Here is a 25,949-nt window from a genome sequence, read left to right as displayed (position 1 = left end):
CTGAGCTGAAGTCAGATGCTCAACCAACTGAGCCACCCAGGCGCCCCATGGGCTAGAGTATATTTAAAAGCTGTGTGTCTCAACACTGTCTTTAGCATATTTCCCCCTATTAACACATGCCACTTCAACATTACTTAATATCACAACCTGTCTTTCAAAGATTTAGGTCACTTTCGAGATGACGTACATTAAAATATTTTTCCTGTTTCAATTCTAAAAGTATTCTGGCGAAACACAATTTAATCCCATTTCTTCATATGAGGAATGGCAGAAATCTCAGCAGACTGAATACTCTGAAGAGGAGGCAGGTATTCAGTGGGGCTTCCAGGTAACAGGTGGTTGAGTTTATTTTACTTGTGTGTCTATTTATTTATTGTTTTAAGTAGGCGCCACATCCAATGCAGAGCACACACGGGGTTTGAACTCAGGACCCTGAGACCTGAGCTGAGCTCAAGAGTCGGACACTGCTCCACCCAGATGCCCCTATTTGTGCTCTTTCTTACCTTTTGCTCTCTTGCCCTCTTGCCCACCGTCATTACTCACCAGCATTACAAATGCTACAACTCTCTACTGTGGGGCCTCATCATCAAACAGGGAATGGTCAAGTCTTACCACCAGCTAGGGAAAGGGACTTGGGGCTGGCTAATCAACGTGTCAACACCACTTTACTTAAACAGCTGTGCAGAGGCTCTTTTGTGCTTGTGACTGGATGGGGAGATAAAGAGAGGTGGAATGGGTGGAGACATTCACATCATAGCAGGAGTCTCCTGTTTTCTAGAAAGGGGACTCTCTTTCTAGAGGTGGTGCTGGGGTCCAGGCTTTGTAGTTCACAGTTCCTGGGCTCCAGTGCCAGTCTCCTTAGCAGGCATCTGCTGGAGAATCTGGGTGGTGGTGCTGCCTAACCTCACCAAGCTTCACTTTTCCCATCTGTAAAATTAAGAAAATGGATCCCAACCTTACAGGGCTCTCACAATTGAGAAAGCCTAAGTACCTGGGACAAGCTAAGTGCTGAATAAATTGTAGTAGTCATTAGAAAACAGCTAGTACTATTTAATTTGGGGCTATTGTGCAAGACATTTCACAAATACCATCTCATTTAAATGTTCTGCCAATTCCGCAAGGCTTTAGACTAGATCAGTGCTGTCCAATAGACTTTCAGTGATGATGCAAATGTGCCAGGCGGGCACAGCTACACATGGTAGCCATGAGAACCACATGGGGCTATAAAGTACTGGAAACAAATCAACAAATCTTGTGCAACAAAGGTGATTTTTAATTTGTGCCTATTACCAGCAGATTTCTGGACGGTCAGTAAACGAACCCTGCGTTTGCAGGCTCCACCTTTGGGGAAACTTGGGGCTCACTGTCCTTGTTTCCTGGTTTGATAAGAACTGACAGGAAGAGAAAAGGGCTCTGTTAAAGTTGGAGAGAGACAAGTGACATATGAGTTACCGAAACGCCACTAGAGGTCTTATCAAACTTCGATAACATTATAAACCACTGGCATGAAAACAGACGACAGACTAGGGACACAGGTGGAGTCTGGAATGGTTAACCAGGAGCTAGTGCTTTCTATCAAGATCCTGGAACTTCAGAGCCCAAGTGATGCCACATGGCCTATTTATTTCAGCTCTTTATTCCAGAGGAATTGGCTAGAGGTAGCGGAGCCTTTCTGATTCTGCACAAACGCTTCCTCTCTCAGAATCACAATTTTTTTACTTGGTTTCAAGTTAGAACTAAAGCCCTTGGTGATGACATTCTGTCAGCAGAAATGATTTATAGACCTGCTATAACAGATGGGTCCAGAAGTTGTTTTTTACCCTCATGGGTATGGTTTCCCCCTGGAAGGATCCAGAATGTTCACTGCATTTGTTAATCTCCCTTCTAATTTATAGACCCTGTGAGATGATAGACACTGGGGCTTCTCAGCTCACATTCTACAGAGGAGCAGGAAGACACTGGTCATGGCTGTTCCAACCCAGACCGTTGCTATGCACTATTACCTTGTGAAGAGACTGGTCACGTAACATTAAGAGCATTCACAGCTTTTGTATTCCTTTCCATGGCCTTTGATTCTTTAGACAGATGTCCCTACTAGGTTAAACTGTTTAGACTGAATATAAACCTTTGCTCCGCCTATCTAATGCTCAACCAGAAACCAAGATGGATATATACAGTTTTGGTATGTTGATAAGCAACCCCCAAGGCGTCTGTGGCACCAAATACACAGAGTACTGCCTCTGTGCCCCTGAGCCAGCTTTTACTAGCAGATATGCTTACTGAGCGCCAGGCGATGCTACGTGCACTTCAGACACATTACCTTATTCACCTCCCACCATTCCTACGAGGAGGGTACTATTCTTACTCCTATGTTATAAAGGAGGCTGTCAAGACACAGCAATGTAGCGTCTGGTCCAGTACAGAATAGCTGACAGGGCAGAGCTGGGATTGCTGGCTCCACCAAAGCACACATTTGAATCGTACCTGCTCTGAGGCCCAGAAGGGAGGGTGCCATTGTCAGGGCTGGGCCCAGGTAACTGTTCAGCAGTCGTATCTGGAGGCTCCGCTCTTCTTGTCACCGAATGCCAGTAACCATCACTAGGGTTAGAAGGCGCTGGAAACTTTTTAGGTTTTATTACAGTATGTCTTGAGGCCTCCCTGTGAATCCCCCAAGCTGCACAGATGGTACTTATTAACAGGTTATTTCGGAGGGGTGTTTTTCACAGCTGCGTACATCACGTCAGAGTGTTTTCTAGGATCTAGTACCAAGTAAAATGGTTTTTCCTGATCTGTTGCTTCCTTTATGATCCAGCAGACAGTCTCATGACGGCCTTTCCTGCATTGCTTTGGCAACTAGGATCACAAGGAGCAGCTCTGAAGCTCACTTTTGTCAACTTTATGGAACATTTTTGCTGTCCACAGAGTGACTGACTGCTAAATTTGCCTGTAATTTGAAGTCCTTCACATATTTCTTTCCCTCCCTTCAGGCTAAACCCCTGTTCCATTCATCCTATCTAGTGGTACGCATCTCTGCGTCACAGCTTACTTTGGGATGTGGTAGAAACATGTGTCAATAGCACAAAAATCACTTCATGGACACCAGAAACCACTGGGCATTTCACACTGGTTTCAGGATCAGACAGACCAGATCCAGATGTGGCTGGACACTTACAAGCTTATTTGAGCTCTGTTTCTTCATTCCCAAAAGCAGGGAGAACAACCAGTAACAACTGCCCATTTCACAGGCTACCTCTGGGCATTTGAGTGCTTCAGGCATAATCTGAACCCAGTAAATTTTTCTTGACTGTTAATAACATTGTACCAGTAACTATTACTAATGTTGCCAGTTATCGGTTACAATTAATCATCCAAGAACAAAGGAGGTAAATACCACCATCACTACATTATGGATGAGTAAACTGATCCTGAGGTTAGCAAGTTGCCCAAGAGGACACAGATAATAAGCAGCAGAGACACATCTCCGTGGCGGCAGGGAGAGCATCTCTTCACAATGAGCAACAGTACTACTGTGTGCTTACTTCCACTGCTCCAGAATGCAAATCTGGGAGCTGAAGTATGGAGGAAATCCAGAGTTTGTAAATTACTACTGCACGCGGCTCAGTGAAATTTTGTTTTTTGCACAAGGAGGTCAGGTCATGTTTGTTCCCCGCACAAGCCAGCCTCAGGCTAAATCAGGCACACAGGCTCAGCCCTCAGAACCCAGTTTTAGCTTCTAGCCTCTTCAGTTGGTGAGTAGTGACCCAAGGAGATACTGTTGAGGTTAGGAGCCCCTGCCCTGCACCTCCCTGACGGGGTGGATGATGCTCTCAGATGGTGAGAGGGCAATCCAGGAAGTTATTTGGCAAGCTGCACAAGGTGCCAGACATGTTGTTCTAAATTTTATAGGAACAGAAATGAAAATGTCTCCCCCTCAATAACCATCCATGAGCATGTAACTTGCTCATTTCAGCAATGATGGAGATACAGTGAACTCTTTTTCTGGTATCAAGTGGAAAATTTTAATCATTTCACTTTTTCCATTTTTTCCCCCAACCATTTCATTTTTTCCTTTCTTCAGAAACAAAGAATGTCGGGGCACCTGGTTGGCTCAGTCAGAAAACTACGCAACTCTTCACCTAAGGGTTGTGAGCTCGAGCCCCATGTTGGATGTAGAGACTACTTAAATTAAAAAAGAAAGAAAGAAAGAAAGAAAGAAAGAAAGAAAGAAAGAAAGAAAGAAAGAAAGAAAGAAAGGAAAGAAAATCCTCAACATTCCAAGTGACCTGGCTTAGAAGAGTCGATGAAGGCTACTGAAAAGCAGCAAGGGAAAAGCATAACACCTTTCCTGATTTTTCAAGTTATATATCTTTTAAAACCCTGAAATTTAACTTGATGGTGCTTATTATTAACAAGGCCTCTGACCCTATTTTTGGCTGTGGTAATTTGTAGTCAGCTCAAGTAGGATTTGAATTGGCATCGGGGGAGGATGTGCGTGGAGGGGCCACATAAGAGAGTCAAACTCCGTGTTTCTGATTGCTTAAAGTATGGGAATCAGTATTTGTGAATTTCCACTTTCCCGTTTACTTCCAGATACAGACGTAAAGCTCTGGGATTAAATTTTTAAGGTCTGCCAGTGTGAGATGCCAGACTGTGTCTCTGTCCCTCTCCCTCCCTGAAGAACCTCTGATGTGGGTATTCTGAAGCCAAATCTGGAATGTCACATTCTGAGAGAGCTCTTGTGTTGTGGCAGGACACTGGGACGGGCTCCCTGATTCTTGCCATGGAACACTTGAAGCAATTATTCCTAGGATATTCAGTCACTACGTCTTAGCTTGCAGAAGGAAGAACAAGGTCAACGAAACACACTTTTAAGGCGGAGTGGGTGGTCACTGAAAGTAATTTACTTGGACAGGAAAACTGTCATGTTAGTCAAAACTTAGTGACTTTAGCAATTAAAAGAAGGAAAAATTAAAGATGACAAACTTACTCAGAGCCAGGGAGGAAGAGAACTACTTTTGTAATAAATATTTACAACAAACATTAAAATCAAATATGTCCCCTTCCTCCCCATACCTCTCCCCTGCCACCAAAGATTCTCTCCTTGAGCAACCCTTAGGTGGGGTCCTCTGCATCTTCTTCCCAGCCAGACCTCCACTTTTGGGCTTCCATGTCTGTCTTTGCATTGATTGATTTTAGTTGGAATCCTGCTAAGTTGGTTTAGCCAGAATCTCCTACCGTCAGGATGCGATCACTGTTGATATCTGATCAGGTGCCTCAACTTCCACCGTCTCCAGGTGACTTCCACCTGCTCCTTGGCTATAAATCCCCCCCTTCCTCATTGTATTCAGAGTGGAGCTCAACCTCTCCCCGAGTAGTGTATAACCTCCGCTGCAGTCATCTCTTGACCATAGTCTGCCCTATCATTCTTCAACAAGTGCCCGAATAACTTTTTCTCTAACACCCCCCACACACCCCTGGCCACCACCTAAAATTCTAAGAACAACAGGAGATGTGCTCTTGGCAGATGGGCTTGGAGCATGACCACAAGCTGGAAAATCCTTTTCAGTAAAACGCTCCTAATTAAACCACAATTTGTTCCAGAATTATAAACCGCACTGAGCAAATGATTAGAAATAAAGTGACAGAGAAGACATATATCTGAAGAAGCAGGTCGAGGAAAGAATGTTTTGAGCTATTGCTATCTGGAGATGGTAGTCCAAGTTGAACAGAGTCATTGAAGGGAAAGGAACCTCAAAGGACTTTCATGGAATTTCCCTCTGAATATACACATTTCCTACTTCAGTAATTCAGCTTTTAAAAATGCCTGCCTTTACACCAGCTGCATGCTATATCACTCCCTTACACTTTGTCTTCTGAAACAGCTTATATTTGGGCCTCAAAGACACAGTCCCAATGGATCTTAGGGCCAATCCTCTTTCGCTTCTTGCAGTCTGCAAAAGTGCAGAAATTACTGAAACATGTATACAAAGTCCACTGCTATCACCCAGAGAATTCTATAGTGAGACGAGAGCTGTAGAAAACTGCAGATCCAAAGGCTTAGCATCATTCTACACTGAAGGGAGCGCTAACTGCATCAGGGATAAGGGAGAGGAGGCAGGAGCAGACAGGGAGAGCCTTCAAACCATGAGGCAGAACTAAGACCTGTGAGGGGAGAGAGGAAGGGTCTCCACCAGGTGGGTGGAAGCCCTGGAGCAAGCACTGCCCACTGGCCTCATCTGGGGCAGAAAAGGAACGGTTCCAGAATCTCTTCCAGGTCACTCACTGGCTGGGGATCTCAGCATGAATGTCATCAGCAGCTACAGCAGCTAGAGGTTGTCTGGTGACACACAGCTAGTGGCAGGGTCCCCCGGAAGGAGACGTAAGTGGCATACCTCCACGGCTGCCACAGACAGGACCTCTTGCTAACCGTTCTCCAGAGCCCCCCACAGAAGGACCTCCAGTTCCAGCTCCTTGGTACCCTTAGAATTCCTTAAACATTAGGAACCACTTAAAATAGAAAAAAAAAAAGTGAGTCCCAGATGTGTAGCTAAGGAATAGCTGGATCGCTGGAGGTGCTTAATGAATGAATTCCCTGCTGGAGATAGAGTAGTAAATAAAAACAAAGTATCTGCTCTCATGGCTTATATTCTAGGGGGAATTTTTTTTTTTTGAATGTTTCTTTATTTTTGAGAGAGAGAGAGAGAGAGAGAGAGAGAGAGAGAGAGAGACAGAGCATGAGCAGGGGAGGGGCAGAGAGAGAGGGAGACACAGAATCCGAAGCAGGCTCCAGGCTCCAAGCTGTCAGCACAGAGCCCGACGCAGGGCTCGAACCCACAGACCGTGAGATCATGACCTGAGCCGAAGTCGGACACTTAACCGACTGAGCCACCCAGGCGACCCACTAGGGGGAATTTTGACAATGAACAAAAAACAATCTATCAGAACTGATAAATATGAAGGAAAAAAAAACCCCCAAAACCTAAAAGGCTAATGTCTGTGTATGTGAACTTGTGCGCGCATGCATGAAGAGCTCACAGAAGAGCAGTCCAGAGAGGGAGCTGCAAGTGCAAAGGCCCCGAGGATTGTGTGCCTGGTATTTTCAGGGAACATCCACGGCTCAGTGAAGTGGCAGGTCACATGGGGGCTTATAAGCTATGGAAGGAATTCAGAAATTATTTGAAATGAGGTAGGAGGCCACTGAAGGTTTAACCAGAAGACAGGTATACACTCACATTCTAAAAATATCCCTCTTAATTATTTCTCACAATGGCCCTGCAAGGTAGGTGCTATCATCCCCACTTTTCAGATAAGGAAGCTGTGGCTTAATGCTCAGTAGGTTTAAGACTGGCTTATAGTGCCATGTTTTGAGTAGCAAATCCAAAGGTAAAGATAATTTCTGTTTAACTCCAAACCTATGCCCTTAACCAACTATGTGTATTTCAGACTTTTCAAGAAAGAGCTCTCTTGTAAAGATTTTACCCTAAATACCATGTACTACAAACCTTTTCTTTATTTGCAAACAATATCCTGGCGACCTGGCTTGGGGGAGTATCCAAAAACTAGGCTCCTTTTTATATTTCACAGAGTTAAGAGGATCATCCGCCCTTTTAGGTACTTGGGAGAAGAAGATCTACAGAAGAGCAGGAGAGGAGCCAGCAAAGTGTCGTCAGGGAAATTCCTTAGTAGAAAGAGCACGTTGGCCTCCCACCTGGGAAAGCCATATTGGCTCAACCCACACACTTCATTACATGTTTCGGATACACTATCATTTCAGAGCAATTATTTACTATCTATGGCCTTAAGACTAAGTGTAAAAACCATGTGTTTATTAATCTATCAATATTAAGTATTAAGAGACAGACTTCCCTACTGAGGATATTTCTTGTCTATTTTCATTGATTGAAAGAAAATATTATGTTCCTTCCAGAGAGTACATTGTACCTAGTTGGGTTTTTTTTTCCCCCAATAAACTAAAGGCTAAAGAAGTCCTGATTAATACTTTTCTATAGGCGGATACTTATTGATTATAAGGTAGAGGTTTTAGTGTTCTGAGGAGCACTAATGAGGCACTTATCTGCTGGGAGGGGCAAATATCTGAAAAATAAATTCTTTCCATCCTCATCTCCTTAAAAGAATCAAATTAAGAACTCCTGGATATAGTAATATAAAGAATTATGGTCTGAGATACATACAGCACATAGGTTACTAAAAGACTTAAGTAGCTTTCATATATATATGTGTGTGTATATATACATATGTATGTATATATACATCTATATTCACACATACATATACATATATATGTGTGTGTATATAAATATTTGAAAATCATACATATCTTCAAAAAACTGTGTAGAAGAAGAAAAAAATTTCCTTAATCCTCTTAGGGTCCCTGGCTGGGTCTGAAAATTAAACTGACAAAGACAGATTAGCAAAAGAAGAACATACACATTTATTTACTATAAGTTATATGTATGATTAAAAAGAAAACCATATGCCCCAAGTGGAGTCACTTACATTAAGACCCCATGTCAGAAAACCAAGACTTAATACCTGACCTTACTGCAATTTCAATCTCCCTAAGTAATGTGACCTGTAACCAGCCAGCCTGGGGTTTTCTGGTCAGCACTAGTATGTAGTCCACTGATAGATCCCCTCCGTCCCCTCAGGCAGGAGGGCAACTTTGCCTAAAACAATGCATTCTTCACTAGTAAGTCCCGTTTTCTGTTTCTTCTTTGCTTTAAAAAACCTTTCCCTTCCTGCAAACCAACAGAGCCCCTTCCTGTTTGCTGGATGCGTAGATGAAATTCATGAATTGTTGAATAAAGCCAACTTGATCTTCACATTTACTCAGATGATTTTTTTTTTTTTTTAACACAAGACATGGGAGTCTGCATAAGAAAATGAAGACCGGAAAAAAACGGTTAAATCTGAGTATTTCTGTATTAGGTATGATGAACAGTGTGGATGGTCATGTAGAAATATGATAGGTCAAGGAGTATGAGGTTAAGTGTAGTAAACTGGGGGATCTTAAGAAAGGCCTGTTTGTTCAGATTCTTCTCGGAGTACCTTTGTCTTTGCAGATAAGGATGCTTCCTTCTTCCAGGTAGAAGGAGGGCACTTGCTATTTTCTCAAACTCCCTCAGGTTAAAACACTCAGTGCACTAACGTGCCGTATTTTGAATGCCATCATTTGCACATGGCAGCCATTTCAAGGTCCCAAGTCATGGGACAGGTAGCTGTGATTCACGTGTGTTCTCTTTATCAATCAGTTCTGGGGACAGGCTCCATCAGTCACTACACATTGAATAGTAGCCCACTCCTTAACTAATTTAGGCTTCTCTTTCCTCATCTGTGTAATGTGAGAAACAATCCCACTTAATCCCTACCACCAGCTGAGGGTTTAAAGAGATGACTGAGGTCAAGTGCTTAGCACTGTGCCTGGCACACTGAGAGGGAAATAAAATCTATTATGTTGAACTCCTCTGGAAAGAGAAAAGTTTCTTTTCTTGAATGGTTTCCCCTCTTTATCTGCATCGTTTGGTTGGGGGAGATTAGCTGTAAAGAACTTTAAATACATTCATTTTTTTTTTTTCTTTCCAAGGAAGTCTAGAACTCTTTGACGTGCTATGCCTCATGGTTCTCAAACTTGAGCTACATCATCAGAATCACCCCAGAGAGCTCTGAAAACAAGGATTGCTGGAACCCACTCTCAGAGTTTCTGATTTGGTAGGTCTGGGGTGGGGCCTGATAATTTGCATTTCTACCAAGGGTTCCATGTGCTGCTGATCAGGGACCACACTTTGAGAACCACTGCAGGCTAGCACATGGAATCTTTCTGCTCAGCTGTGATTGGCTATGGCACCGGGGTGAGGGGTTTAACCACTGCAAGCCTTGGTTCTGCAATCTGTAAAAGGAAGCTAGAGACAGACCTAACAACAGGGTTCTTCTGGGCTTAAATGAAACAACCGTTTGTTCAACAGCATTTAGACAATAACACCCTTTGTAGAGCACCTAGTGAATGCTCATCATGGAAGAAACTTCTACTGTAAGGACTAAAAAGCACCCTCCCTAAAAATCACCAAAATCAGGGATGCCTGGGTGGCTTAGTTGGTTGAGTGTCCAACTTTAGCTCAGGTCATGATCTCGTAGTCCGTGAGTTCAATTCCCACATTGAGCTCTGTGCTGACAGCTCAGAGCCTGGAGCCTGCTTCAGATTCTGTGTCTCCCTCTCCCTCTCTCTCTCTCTCTCTCTCTCTCTCTCTCTCTGCGCCCCTCCCCCACTCACACTCTGTCTCTGTCTCAAAAATAACAAAAAAAAAAAATTAAAAAAAAAGACCAAAATCAGTAACAACAACAAAAACATTTCCTCATAGTGTTTAGGAACGGGGAATTCATTCGCATGAAGTGGAGTTTAAAGAAGTACAATTTTATCACTCACTGCAAATACAAGTAATACACAAAATTCTGCTGTCTACTTTTTGAGGCTAATACCCTGACCCTGTAGGTACAATTCATTTTAAATGATCCAGAACCTGGGAATAAGACAAAAAATGGCTATATATCCTCTGGACACTGAAGAGAGCACTGTCTAAGAGGCCTAACCAAGGAGGATTTATTGCTATAGAAGAGTGTACTTTTGTTCGACTTACTAGTTACTATTTTTTAGGGCCCAGATTCTTTGCAGAGTTAGCTAGATAAGTTGCCATTGTTTTCTGTTCCACAGAGATGCATGTGATTTGTGTCTGACAGAAAAGACAACCGCTACAGTTTAGTTTTATTGCTGCACAGGACAGTAACCAGTTCTGTATCTACTTGACAAAACTTGTGTCCACTTTCCTCTCCTGACTATAGTTGACCTTGAACAGCATGGGTCCACTTATATGTGGATTTTTTTTAAATAAATGCAGTACAGTACTATAAATGTGTTTGCCTCAAGTTCTTAAAAATAGTCATTTTTGAGAGCAAATGGGGGAGGGGCAGAAAGAGAAGGAGACAGAGAATTCCGAGTAGGCTCCATGATGCTACTTCCTAGTGTGGAGCCCAAGACAGGACTCAAACTCACAAACCATGAGATCATGATCTGAGTGGAAATCAGGAGTCCAGGTGTTCAGCCGGAGCCATCCAGGTGCCCCCTAGTATTTTCTTAATAACATTTTTTTTTTTCTAGCTTAGTTGATTGTAAGAATACAGTAGGTAATACATATAACATACAAAATATGCGTTAATCAACTGCTTACATTATCATTAAGGCTTCTGGTCAGCAGCAGGCTATCAGTGGTTAAGTTTTGGGGGAGGCAAAAGTTAGTTGTGCATTTTTCACTGTATGGGGGTCACTGCCCCAAACCCTGGGTTGTTCAGGTTAACAGTACAATTTTCTACCTCCAGTGCTCTTAGAACTAGCTTTATCATCCTGCTGGTGTCCTCATTGAGGGGTTAAATAAATCTTGAAGCCAAAATACTTTCTATGAGGGTTGTGGTTTTAGTTTTTTTGAAAATTATATTTGGAAAATTCTTCACTTCACTGATGAACAGCCTGGGGTGTGTAGGCTGCCTGGGCCTTTTGGAGTTTCACTGCATGGCCCTCGACGTGATTTCAGAGCTGTCCTGGAAAGAGGCCAAAGTCAGCCTGTCCCACTCAGCCCTACTTTAGGTTGGTACTGATTCTGCACTTTGATACTCCACTGGATCTGATAACTGCAGTAATGGTTTCCCTTATCCTGGAAGATTCCATATGTGTGTGTGTGTTAGGGGAGGGGGCTGGAGGGAGAAGGGGGAAGGAGCTAGTATAAAGACCAAGGTTTTGCCATAAAAAGACAATCCACCAGGGCTCCTTGCTTCAGTTACAATAAAGTCCCATGGGTGAGAAAAAGGGGTGGCCCCCACCAGGGGATCTCTGATGTGGGAAGGGTGGGGCCTGAGGTGAGTCACGTATAAAACACGTAAATCTCTGCTCTGGCTGCCATCAAGAAGAAATGGCTGAAGTAAACTGTAGATTCCAATGAAGTGAGAGCAGAACTCTTTCTGTGTGTTGGGAAAGGAGGACGGTATTTTAAACTCTGGTTGTAGTTTGAGCTTGTGGTCTAGAACCATGCTGTTCAATAACATAGGCACTGACCACGTGGAGTTAAGTATGTTTTAATTAAAATTAATTAAAATTAAAAACCCAGTTCTCTCAATCCCACCAGCCACATTTAAAAACAATTTTTTTTAATGTTTATTTTTGAGAGACAGAGACAGACACAGAGCACAAGCAGGGGAGAGGCAGAGAGAGACACACACACAAAATCTGAAGCAGGCTCCAGGCTCCAGGCCCTGAGCTGTGAGCACAGAGCCGGACGTGGGGCTCAAGCCCACAAGCTGTGAGATTATGACCTGAGCCGAAGCTCAGCTGTGAGCACAGAGCCCGACGCGGGGCTCAAGCCCTCAAGCTGTGAGATTATGACCTGACAGCCACCCAGGCACCCCTCACCAGCCACATCTGAAGTGCTGGACAGCCACACTTGGGAATGGGCAACACAGATATCGACTCTGTCTGTCATGCAAAGCTCTGTTGGTGACCACTCAGCTAGAAGGGCAACAGGATATTCTTCTTCAGGATAAAGCTCTTTTAAATTTTAAGTACATTCATTGCCCTTCAAAGTCATACAAACGTGAAGGTCTCTCAAAAGACTCTGGCTCCCTTTTTACCTCAAACTCTCACTTCCAAACTGTTCAGGGAAAGGACTAAAATTTTCTGTTTTGCTTGTTTGGCTTGAGAGGGAGAATTTTTTTTTTTTTTTTTTTTTTTTTTTAATTTGGGGAAGAGGCATGTGGAAAAGAGGAAGTAGATAAATTAGAAAAGGACTCTGAGGGAGAGATTAAAAAAGAAAAGAGGGGTGCCTGGGCAGTTTAGTCGGTTGAGCATCTGACTCTTGATTCCAGTTCAGGTCAGGATCCCAGGGTTGTGGGATCAAGTCCCATATTGGGCTTGCATGGAGCATGGAGCCTGAGATTCTTTCTCTCTCTCTCTCTGCGCCCCTCCCCTGCTCATCCACACTCTCTCAAATAAAAGAAAAAAAAAGAAAATTAGAGAAACAGGAACATGTATCTGAGTGGAAAAGGGGGGCAAAAGGAGAAGACCATGGGAAACATATCTGGCCAGGTTGGCTAATGAAGTTTGTTCAGCATGATCTCTGACATTTAATCTTGAAGTGTGCCCTGTTGTGGGTCCAGTCCTCCTCGGCTACCACCAAATCTTAAATGAAAGATTCTTGGGATTTGATGATATATGCAAAGGATTTAGAGAGTGAAATAAACCAGAGCAGGGAACAGTCCTGAGAACAGAGAGGTAAGAAGGCACTGAGGATAGGAGTCATCACCAAGAGTATGTAAGCATGTAGGAATTCTAGGAAAGACTGGAGAGGGCCTGGCATAGCCAGGGGGATGGGGGTCTTCAGCCTTTTAACAGGTTATTAAAGGAAAGTCAGGAGACTGAGTTAGAGACATTTGGGTCACACGTGTTCTAAAAAGTATTGCTATTTCTCTCTTTGGCAATAGAAAAATCACTGCTTTGTTTTTTTTAACTTTTTTTTTTTTTGAAATCTGCTTTAAAGATTTAATAATAAGCATCCTTTAGGACACAAAATCTATTTTGCATTTAAGTAGCTTATAAGTAAAGTTACATAAAAAAAAGATGTAGAGGGGCGCCTGGGTGGCTCAGTTGGTTAAGCGTCCGACTTCGTCTCAGGTCGTGATCTCACAGTTCGTGGGTTCGAGCCCCACATCAGGCTCTGTGCTGACCGCTCAGAGCCTGGAGCCTGCTTTGGAGCCTGTGTCTCCCTCCCTGCCTCTCCTGCACTCTCACTTTGTCTCACTCTGTTTCTCAAAAATAAGTAAATGCAAAAAATTTAAAAAACAGATGTAGAAATGGCACAGGGATACAATAAGAGGCTACCGTGCAGGCTGCTGTGTCTCTAACAATTTTGCCCACCTCAAAAGAAACACAGAAATAATAATGCTTAAATGCAGTTGCGCTGATTACACTTATTGGCAAAATAACATGTACTTTAAAAATCGTCCCTAGTTGGCACTGCTTTTTTTCTGACCTAGGGAGGGTTCACCCACAGCTTGACAGACTCTCCTGCCTTCTTTAAACAAGCATGTGGAACGTAATTTAATATGTGGCTGCTCCTTCAGGCCATTATGATAATGTTAGTTGTCATATGGTGCTAAAGGCATTTATGTCCCTTCATAAACGGTCCCTTTGCTATGACGCCTTTGGGGCGCTTGGGCTGTGTTTTCTCCAGTTTCTGTTCCTCCCACTTGCTATCAGCTGTTGTTTCTCACCGCTGTTCCCACTCACTGTGGAAACGAACCTTTTCTGCTTGCACTTTGTTGCCTTCAATATTTTGGTGGTCGTGGGTCCCAAGAACTGAATCTTACAGGACTGGGAAACAGTAATAAAAAAGTGGCTACAGTCCAACTCGAAGTACTGTGGCTTTCTTGTTTGATATGTTATGAAGAGAGGCATTTGCTTTATTGAAGCTTTTTTTTTTTTTTTTTGCTGAAAATCTTGATATCACTTAATGTTGAAAGCTGAGCAAGATTGTATTCAATACGTGTTCAAGATTTTCAGAGGGACCTGGGTGAAAAGCAAATGCCTTTAGAAGCCCAGGGAATCAGTATTTCCTAAGTATGAGTGAGAGGTGATGATTAATAAGCAAAGAAAATCACCCCGAGAAATAAAAATAATTCAAGCGATAATGAACCTCTAGTTCATCAAACCACATTTCAGTCAAAAAAGTGTAAGTACTTTTTTTCTCCAATATGTTTCTGCTTATATGACAGTAGTCAAGATACTCAGCCAGTGGTTACATTTAATCTCTTCAAAATGACCTTCTCTGAATTATTAGAAGCCATGCAGTGTATTTAAATGATCCTAAAGGTTTCCAGTGCTTGAGGTGCTGCCTTCGGACACTGCCAATCTTTGGGACGCTCTGGTGTATTCAGGGAGTGAAGTCCTACCAGTTCGTAAGAAAGGGCAATGGTGGGGTGCCTGGGTGGCTCAGTCGGTTAAGCGTCCGACTCTTGACTTTGGCGTAGGTCACCATCTCACAGTTTGTGAGTTTAGGCCTCAAACTGGGCTGTGCAGGCAGTGCGGAGCCTGCCTGGGACGCTCTCTGCCCCTCCTCTGCTCACACTCTCTTTGAAAATAAACAAATTTTAAAAAATTAAAAAAATAAAAAAGAAAGAGAGGGCAATGGCTATTATCTTAGTGACTCTAGTCCCCCCCCCCCCCGATCTAGACGTGGTTTACTTGGGAGAAGCACCTGTAAATGTGTCTACGGCAGTCCTTGGTTTCCTTGGCCACACTGAATAAAGTAGAAACAAGTAGCCAATTGCAGTAACTTACTTTGTATTAAGCTTGAACTCCATCAAACTGTTGACAGGGGTCTTTTTTTTTTTTTTTTTTAATTAAAAGATGGAAAATGTCATACGATTTATCCTAATATTTTCAATCTGTTGAGGCTCAGGTCCCCACACAGATCTTCAAGATTATCAAGTACCCTCACCATTTCACTTATCAAGAAAAGGAACAAACAACAAAACCAGACTGTGCTGGAACCACTTCTAACTCAAATCCTTTGTAACGCTACATCTACAGTGAGTTTGGCAGTTGCACGTGTCCTGGTAGACCTCAGAGACAGCAAGATAAGTAAAGTGTGGTCTTTGACCTCAAGAAACTCAGAGTACAATAGGAGACATAAAAACAGTAAATAAAATGTGAATGCAGTGTATAGTGTGCAAGGGTAGGTAGGTTAGTGGTAACAAAAAGGAGTTACCAATTCTTATTCAATGGCTTAAGGAAGGTATCAAAGAGGTGGAGATTTCTCAACTGGGTTTTGAAGGATGAGGAGGAGTTTACCAATCAAACTAGGAGGAACAAGTGCATTTTGGAAAAAGGAACAGCATGCACAAAGCATGTAACAGAAAAGTATCTTGGAATCGCCGGGGGATTTTTATGGCTAACACAGAGAGTGTGTGTAGGAAACTGGTGGGAAACAAGTCTGTAGAATGAAGTGGGAGCCAAATTAAGGACGGCCTTGTAGTTCGCTTTATTCCACAACAGGGAATCATGGAAGCATCTGAAACACAGCAATCACAAGTTCTGATTTAGATTTTCAAAAGATTAAAGAGAAAGAAATAGGAAAAAGACAAAGAAAACTGCCCAGAATTAGTAGTGGTTGCCTCCAGGTGGCAGAATATTTTGTTTCTTCTTATAGCAGAATGTGGCTAGCTGTTCCTCCTGGGAAGGAGTAAATTTTGTCATACATATAGCTGTCACTTCAATATTTTAATTCAATACTAGGAAGAGTAACCACATTGGGGCCAATCCTTTGCCTTTCTCAATTTTGTTTACTTACAAAGCAACCATGTATAAATCTAGAGGATATTATGATACACGGTTTGGAAAAACCAAGTCAACAAGTACAGTCACGCCAGCCCACAGACCTTATGAAAAGCCCTGACAATCTGAACCGCTGAGTGGGCCAGCACAATTAGCCACCACATACGTTTCATCAACTTCAAGAGGAACTAATTCTTTTTTTTTTTTTGACTTAAAAAAAATTTAAACCCAAGTTAGTTAACATATAGTGTAATAATGATTTCAGGAATAGAATCTAGTGATTCATCACTTACATGTAACACCCAGTGCTCATCCCAACAAGTGCCCTCCTTAATGCCCATCACCCATTTAGCCCATCCCCCCATCCACCTCCCCTCCAGCAACGCTCAATTTCTTCTCTGTATTTAAGAGAGGTTTGTCTCCATTTTTATCTTGTTTTTGCTTCCCTTCCCCTATGTTCATCTGTTTTGTATCTTAAATTCCACATATGAGTGAAATCATATGATATTTGTCTTTCTCTAATTTCACTTAGCATAATACACTCTAGTTCCGTCTACTTTTTGCAAATGGCAAGGTTTCATTCTTTTTGAGTAACACTCCATTGTATACATAAACCGCATCTCCTTTATCCATTCGTCAGTGGATGGACATTTGGGCTCTTCCCATAATTTCGGTATTGTGGGTAGCACTGCTATAAACACCAGAGCGCACGTGCCCCTTCGAATCAGCATTTTTGTATCCTTTGGACAAATACCTCATAGTACAATTACTGGGTCATAGGGTAGTTCCATTTTTTAAAAAACATTTCTTTTAATGTTTATTTATTTTTGAGACAGAGAGAGACAGAGCATGAACGGCAGAGGGGCAGAGAGAGAGGGAGACACAGATTCTGAAGCAGGCTCCAGGCTCTGAGCCATCAGCCCAGAGCCCGACGCGGGGCTCGAACTCACGGACCGCAAGATCGTGACCTGAGCTGAAGTCGGACACTTAACCAACTGAGCCACCCAGGCGCCCTGGGTAGTTCCATTTTTAATTTTCTGGCGGACCTCCGTGCTGTTTTCCAGAGTGGCTGCACCAATTTGCATTCCCACCAGCAGGGCAGAAGGGTTGCTCCTTCTCCACACAAGAGGAACCGATCCTGACTTTACATGAAGTCTTAACAAGTTTCACATTTCACTTTGCCTCAGAGGGAACAACTTCATCACCTTCTCTCCCTCAACTCACCTCAAATTCAAGTACAATCTAAGAAAAAAAGATGTGCTTACAATTGCTAATGAGGCTTCACTTTACTAACCTAAACTTTGTGAACAGATTGGTGGCCCCAAGCCCCTGCTCTATAGAAGGTCTGGAGCCACTGGCACCTTGCAAGGGCACAAACAATAAATGACAGAAATAGGGGCAAGCAAAGCTTGGGTCCAGTTGTTCTACATAAATGGAAAGAGCAAAACAAATGACTAGCACAAAGTCCAATCACTATTCCTTTTATAACAAATACAAAGTTTTGCATGGAAAGTCTGCCAAAAGCACTTCATTAAGCAACAACTGTTACTACATGAACCCATCTGTAAAACCAGGACAATAATAGCAACAACCTTAAAAGGTTGTTGTGAAGAATTAAACAATTATATACACAAGTGCTTAGAAGACTGTCTGGCACACAGTGAGCACTCAATAATTTATAGCATCATTATCATTATTGTATCTGCCACATGGTAAGTGCTCAATAAATTACAGTATCATTATCCTTATATCTCAAAACTTGCCTCTTTCCAACTATTCCAACTTATAAATCTCACTGGTACTCTTACTTATGTCAAAGACTGTTTACTCAATACTAAAATTAAAATGAAGTAATTGTAAGAATGTTTTGAGAGAAAAAATTAGTAACACTTCTTTACCTCTTCATATCTGTCAAAAACGGCTCCTTCTTGCAAAAAGGAAGGAACTTCCTTTTGCCAGTTAAATTCATAAGGTTTGGCCATGATTATATTCAAGACCTAAAATGAAAAAGAATATCTCATTAGCATACAAAATTTAAAAACAAGTAAAGATCAAAGGTTAATCACTTTATATGTTTGTGAAAGCTTTTCTTCATACACATAGAATAAGCCCATAAATTGTCTCTTTTTCCTTCTTTATTTCATCTGATTCCATCTTCCCTCCTCCTTGTCTCAAAACCTGGGGAAATATGGTTGACGCTTGAATAACATGGGTTTCAACTGGATGCGTCCACTTATACAAGGATTTTTTAAAATAAATTATAGCATAGTACTTAAACATATTTTCTCTAAAGATTTTCTTAACATTTTCTTTTCTCTAGCTTACATTATTGTAGGAATACAGTATATACCACATATAACATACAAAATACGTGTTAACCAATTGTTTATGTTATTGGTAAGGCTTCTGGGCAATGGTAGGCCATCAGTAGTTAAGTTTTGGTGGAGTCAAAAGTTATGTATGAAGTTTTGACCACGTGGAGAGCTGGAGCCCCTAACCCCCATGTTGTTCAAGGGTCAACTGTGATATCAACAAAGAGGTGATCAACCAGAGGTGATCATTTGGGAAGCTTCCCCTCCCTCTTCACATCATATAAAATAATAAGATACATATTTTAATCAGATGGCATCAGATAAAAGAAAGAAATCATGAACCTGACACTATTTATAGGAGAGGCCTGTTGAAAAGGGGTGGGTGGTTACACAAGCCTACACTATGAGCCTGAAGGTGGATGCACGGACAGGAGTTGATGCCTGGATGATGGGTCGCAGAATCAAGGAGGAAGAGCTGGAATATTTTACTGCTCTTGGTTCTCACAATAACCCTTTCATCCCTTCCTCACTTGGGCCAGTGAGGGGACTACAGAATGTCTGCTTTGTAGCACAGGCAGCATGTATGACATTGAAAGAGAATGTAGGCACTCTTCAGGGTGGCTGCCTGCACTCAGGAAAAAGGGAGTGCTCCTTCTACCTACGCTTCTTAGCATCAGGCACCATCCTGTACCTGTACTAGCTGTGAGCAGGACATCTCAAATGAAATGTCAGCATCCAACCAGGAATCACCAAATATTTAAGCAATGCCAAGAACATGGAGGACTGACACCAAACATAATAAGTAGAACTTACACCCAAAAAAATAGAGCTAACCGAACAGACAGAACCTGATTTTGACTTAAGCACGGCTAAGTGTGGAAGGAAAAAGTGCATTCAGTTCCAAAAACATAAACTTAATATTCTAGTAATTTCAAAAAAGATTGTTGAAATCAAACTCTGAACAGGTGAGCCTGAATTATAAAGAGAACTCAGATGAAGTGGTGAGCCAAGGGATTCTCATAGAACTCAACACAAAAAGAAAGCACAATGGAAAAATTTAGAGAGGTGGAAAATGAAAACCAAAGGTTGACCACCCACCCAGCAGAACAAATTCTTCTATTACAAGGAAAGAAAGCCAGTAGAAGGATGGGATTAATCACAGCAAAAGTGGAAGAACACTTCTGAAATCTGAGTATCTATGTGTTCAGTTTTGAGTCCTCAATGTGAATATCTACCTGAGTCCTCAATTGAAAAAAATCCACTGATGCAAGAAGTAGAAATGGTGGGGTTGGTGGGGGGGGGGGTGGGTGTAAGATACACACACCTAGATATACCTTTGGGTGACAAGGAGAACAAAAAAATACAAAGTTCCAGAGATGACTGATAAGTAGACAGCAATCGGGCATGTGGTCTGCAGTATTATAAACTCAAAGGTCTGAGGGACAAGAATTTGGGATTAAAATTCGGTATCCATTCAAATAAAAGTTTAATTTTTAAGAGAAAATAAAGATATTTATGGACATGCAAGGTATCAGAAAGATTTAATGACCTACTCTGAAAGATTTGGGATAGTATTGTCCTCTGTCAAGAAGAAAAATAAATGTAGAGAAGGGATATGGGAAGTAATAGAGAAAAAGAAGAAAAAAAGAGCAAGCTTACTCTTAAGTTTTACTTACTATACAAAAGAAATGTAAAGAAATTATCATAATCTAGCTTCCAAATTCCTGATTATATCAGCATAGAGGTTGGAGCAGATGACGTGGTCAGAAGGCAGGAAGAATGGACCAAAGGGAGGTAAACCATTTTAGGAGTGGCGTGTAAGTATGTAGGAATCTATACGTTGGCAGAAAAATAGAAGTTTAAGAATTTTTCTGTAAGAAATTAAAAATGGAAAGTAAAACTTGCACATTATTAGAGGGGAAAATAGAACAAAGAAACAGGAGTCCCCTTTAAAAAGAAAATAAGTGGGAAGGAGAGAGAAAAAAGAACACATTATAAATAGAAAACATGGGGCGCCTGGGTGGTTCAGTCAGCTTAGGTCATGATCTCGCAGTTTGGGGGTTCGAGCCCCACATCGGGCTCTGTGCTGACAGCTCAGAGCCTGGAGCCTGCTTCAGATTATGTATCTCCCTCTCTCTGCCCTCCCCCCAGTCACGTTCTGTCTCTCTGCCTCAAAAATAAATAAAATTAAAAAATAATACAATAAATGGAAAACACAAAATAAAATGACAACATATCTCTAACTATAATACATATGAATTGGCTAACTTCACTTACCAAAAAAAAAAAAAAAAAAAAAAATACAGAGGCTTTTACATTAGGTAGCATTATGGTTGTTTACCAGAAATATTTACAAAATAAAAATGATATAGGAAGCTCAAAAATGAAGGGATGAAAAAAAATGATCTCACAGGTACATGCTCAGAAGGAAAGAAAGCAGGTATCACAGGAACGTATCAGACAAAATAGATTCAGGGAAAACAAGAGACTCTGATAAATCATATTGAGAAAAGGGATGATCAAAATTATTGAAGTCATTAACATTAAAGCATGTGACTACGCAGCATCAGAACATATACTGAAAAATTGGTAAAATACAGAGAAATTTGGCAAAGTCACAAACACATTAGGAGACCATGATTCTCAGAAATTAATGGAACAAAACAAAAATGCAAGAATATTGAGGATTTGAATATTACACTTACTAGTTTAACCAAAACAATTCAAAAAAAAAATTTTAACGTTTTTATTTATTTTTGAGACAGAGAGAGACAGAGCATGAGCAGGGGAGGAGCAGAGAGAGAGGGAGGGAGACACAGAATCTGAAGCAGGCTCCAGACTCTGAGCTGTCAGCACAGAGCCCGATGCGGGGCTCAAACTCACAGACTATGAGATCATGACCTGAGCTGAAGTCGGAAGCCCAAATGACTGAGCCACACAGGCACCCCCAAACCAAAACAATTTAGATGACTTAACATATTTTAAATATGATACTGAGTTTAGATATAACCTTCCCTCTTTATATATAGATATGAAATATATAACATTGAGTCCTCAATATATAACATGTAATTATTATATAGTATTATTATCTATGTTCTTCACTTACTTTTTATATTGCAGCTACTCCCCACACATTTAAAAATCTCAAAATTGAATCTTAATTGGGCCAGAGGAAACCTCAGCATTTTTCAAAAGGCAGACGTTAAGGTGGCCATGCTCACTAGCCACAACTAGGCTACAACTTACAAATTAATGAATGCATAAAATCTATACACATACAAATTAAACACAAACTTACACAGACTTCTAAATAATTGAGTTAAGCGGAAAGGTCAAAGCAGAAATTACACCTTTCTTAAAAATGAAAGGTGGGAGCATTACACGTCAAAATCTAGGGATGTCATATGTAGCCAAAAATAATTTTAAAATGATCAGTAAAAGTTAATTGCTTTCTGCAGTGTCTGGGTCATTCAGTTGGTTAAGCCTCCAACTCTTGATCTCGGCTCAGGTCATGATGTCATGGTTCATGTTCATGAATTTGAGCCCCATGGTGGGCTAGGTACTATCAATGTGGAGCCTGGTTGGGATTTTCTCTCTCTCCCCCTCCCCAACCCGTGCTTGTGCTTTCAAAATAAACTTTATAAAAAGTTAATTGCTTTCTGAATAGTCATATATTAGGTAAACATTTGGCAAGTGTTGGGGCAAGTGTCGGGGAGAGAGAAGGATGGGTTAAGAAAGAGAATGAGGAAGAAGTATAAATTCACACTGTTCATGATAACAAGGAGGTGTAATTACAAAGAGGATAGAAAACACTAATACTACGTATATCTTTAACCCAGATATCTGAAAACCTATATAAAGTAGATGGGTTTTTCAAAGTTAAAATAAAGTCGACCCAAAAAAGAATAAACTGAACAGTGACCTTGGAAAATTGAAAAACATAAAAGATTAGACCCAGATAGGTTTACAGATGAGTTCTATCAAATTTTCAAGGAAAAGGCAAATCCCGCATACCTACCACTCTCCCAGGACATAGAAAAAAAGTAAATTACTACCTGACTCATTTCACAAGTCCATGATCAGGTCCTGACAATGACACCATAAGGTTAACAAAACACCAACCAACCTTAGAGTTCAATTCTCACAGAGAAAAAATTCTAAAATATGAATAAATCTATCCCAGAATGTTGCTAAATGAAGAATTTGGGATATTTCATCACTGAAAGCAGATCAATGTGATTCACTAGCTAAAGAGATTAAGGAGAGAAGTCTGGTACGTGCATATCTTAGCATACCTTGCAAACTGAAATCAACCTGAGTGTGAAAGGTCTCTAACACATACCATTCAATAAAAAATAGCAAGTCCCAGAATGATATGAAATATGAACAGTGTGATACCATTTACCTAAATCCACAACTACAGAAGGATATGAACAGTGTAATACCACCTACGTAAATACACACAAGACAAACCCATATATTTCTCTACGTACGTATTTGTGTATATAAATAAATAATTAAAAAATCTGCAGATGTATGACTCTACCTACTTCTGGGAAGGACATAAAGACTGGGGCTGAAAATCAAGGTATCTTTAGTATGATCTCTGTGGTGGACATTTTTATTATAGGAATATATTCTTGCATTTATGTGCCGCTTGCGTAAATAAGAATGCAAATTTCAAAAAAGGAAAACAAAAAAAAGCCCACATATAGGCAGATGCAGTTATTCTTTAGTCCCAAACAATTTAAAGCAGAAGAAAGAACAACATAGTAGGTCATGTTTCGAGGTAGCTTCCTCACAATGGCAATCGTTGCTGTTTGGAGGAGGAATGATTCCATTAGTCATTAGTGACCAGGCTAAAAGCTGTTGAAAGCATGAACGTCATTCTAACCAGCCCAGCTGAGGTAGGTAGCAGCCCTCCATTAATTAGCACCAAGGTTTCCCATGTAAATAAAGTCACGAAGATGAGCCAGGCAGCAGACAATGGGAGAAGGCAGAGATGCTTTGTCAGGTCCATGACTCTGTCTGCCCCAAAATGACTGTAATTCGGTCTGTCTTCCTACTTCTCTCAGTTCCTATCAGTTTGTCTTTTCTATGTGTCTTCCATGTCTATTTCCCAGTGTCTGTATTGGGGATGGATGGACGGACGGACACACACAGGGCCCCTTCACTCGAGGTGGCTTAGAAGCAACCTTCTGGTACAGTGATGTGCATTCATGCTTTCTATGCCATAAAACAGATCTGCAGAGCAATAGAGACCTGCAGACGCCCCTCAGGCTATCATGGATGTGTTATTCAGGGATCTGTAACAAGAATAATCTGTAACAAGAATAATGAACAAGATAATCAAGGCAACTAAACAATAGCATTAAAGAAAGATGAAAAAACAACATGATGGTGGTAAACCAGACTTCAGAAATCAGTGGCAAAACACTCCCCTTTGCGAAATTTTAGGCGCTCCATCATCTTTTCACTCCTGCCAACCATCTCTTTTAATATTTCCCTTCGGTTTTATTTTAAAGAAAATAGTAATGAGAGGCTTCTGATATAAAATGCTCATATCAAAAATGAAAAGAAAGCTTCTATCAGCTTTCGTCACCTTTCATTGGTTTAACTGGTTCTCCAAGGATCTCTTCAGTGAAAGGGCACACAATGCAGTCCTCAGTACGTGATGTTTCCCAGATTTCATTACTGTCTTTACCACTAAAATATTCATCTCTACCTTGGTTACCAGCTTCATCAGAATGGTCTCATTATGTGAAGGACTTGAACGGGGGCTGATGGAAAGAGGGCACTTTAGACCTTTATCTCTCAAGAGATCTGCAATGGTGTTGGTAGCTCATTTCATCGCTTACTTTTTCAGAGCTCTGGGGTTCCGAACAAGGTAAGAGGCATTCTCACAAAATGACACTGAAGTACCCTGAATCTTCCCAACTTCAAACTGGCAGGCAGGGGCTGTACTTTACACTGCCTCTGAAATACTTCATTGGGCTCAGCATTAGGGGCAGTGAGCGGCTGGCTTATTTTATGTAGATGGTACAACTCTGACCTACAGATTCAAGAAGTGGGCCAAGCCTTTAACAGCAGTTTGATACAGGTAATTGATTTTAAAATGGGAACAAATGAAGGTACATGTTGCAGTCCAGCCAACTCCAGAGAAAGTTAAAAGGACAGTTACTTGTTTTAAAAGGCAAGGGGAGGTAATGGCCACTCTATAATGATGTCCTTTTTGAAACCATCTCAAAGCTCCACCTACCAGCTAACTGATAAAACAGAAATGCTTTCCCTTTGCTGTGCCAAAGCCTCCTCTTCTCCCATTCTCTGGCTTGCCATCTAAGGCCTCACAAGATACTTCAAGGTTCAGTTGCCTCCTCCACCCCCCTAGAGCACCATGTCTCCATACACTGCCCCCAGGAAAGGTCCTCCTTCTCCTTGAGGGACACAGGAAGTAAAGGAGAATTTACACAAAGAATGGATATATAACTGGGCACCTTTTCCAGAGTAAACACTGGAGTGAGCAGCTACTGGAAGGAGGCCAGTGGGCTTTTAAATAGTCTCATTGTTTCTCAATTCTTATGCAACTGGAAAAGATTAGCTATTGCACTGGCTGCAGAGGAAAAGCTCCCTGGACCGTGGAGGGGACAAGAAAGGAGGGGAGTCCTCGAAGGCCTTGCTTCATAGCAAGTGGTAAAAAGCTCCTTCTAAAGAAGATGATGAGAAACTGAAAGCGTCAGTATGAGGCCAACAAGGGAGCTCAGGCAGGCTACTGGGGACCAAAATATTCAAGTTAGACATGTGCATTTCACATGGAGATGACCCTCCATCCATTCAGGTGACAAGAACTGGGGAAGAACAGCTCTATTTGTTGGCCTACTCCACCCTGAATCTTTAAATCTGTTCTCTTGTCTCCCTGGCCGGACCTACAGGGTAGTCTTCAAGCCTTATGAGACCTCACCTATCCCAGATATGCTGGATCGATTATGAAGTCAACTCTGCCCATCCCCCACCCCCTCCCCAGACAGTTGGGTCAAAATTTTGGTAAAGAGTTTTTTGTTTCTGGACATATGCCAACAGAGGGAAGTATGTGAAATCAGGTTTATTTAAGGTCCTGGGTATGGCAGGCTGAATAATGGCCCCCCAAAGATACCCAATATCCTAACCTCTGAAATTTGAGTGTTTCCTTACATGGCAAAAAAGGACTTTGTAGATGTGATTAAGTTAAGGATCTTGAGATGGGGAAA

At 41.5% G+C, this 25,949-nt stretch overlaps 1 protein-coding gene across 7 annotated transcripts in view; it reads right to left on the bottom strand.

Moving 5' to 3' along the window:
* The window catches only part of PLCB4 (phospholipase C beta 4), a 390,400-nt gene that overhangs the window by 147,114 nt on the left and 217,337 nt on the right, over window positions 1-25,949 (bottom strand). For all 7 annotated transcript variants that reach the window (XM_042980905.1, XM_042980906.1, XM_042980909.1 and 4 more), the window contains one exon: window positions 18,289-18,387. In XM_042980905.1, coding sequence (XP_042836839.1) covers window positions 18,289-18,372 — 84 coding nt within the window. In that variant the 5' untranslated portion in view covers window positions 18,373-18,387. The remainder of the gene's footprint in view (window positions 1-18,288; window positions 18,388-25,949) is intronic.

Source organism: Panthera tigris, chromosome A3, assembly GCF_018350195.1.
Source record: "Panthera tigris isolate Pti1 chromosome A3, P.tigris_Pti1_mat1.1, whole genome shotgun sequence".
In the NCBI taxonomy this organism is placed as follows: Eukaryota; Metazoa; Chordata; class Mammalia; order Carnivora; family Felidae; genus Panthera; species Panthera tigris.
This window is presented reverse-complemented; position numbering and strand designations above follow the sequence as displayed.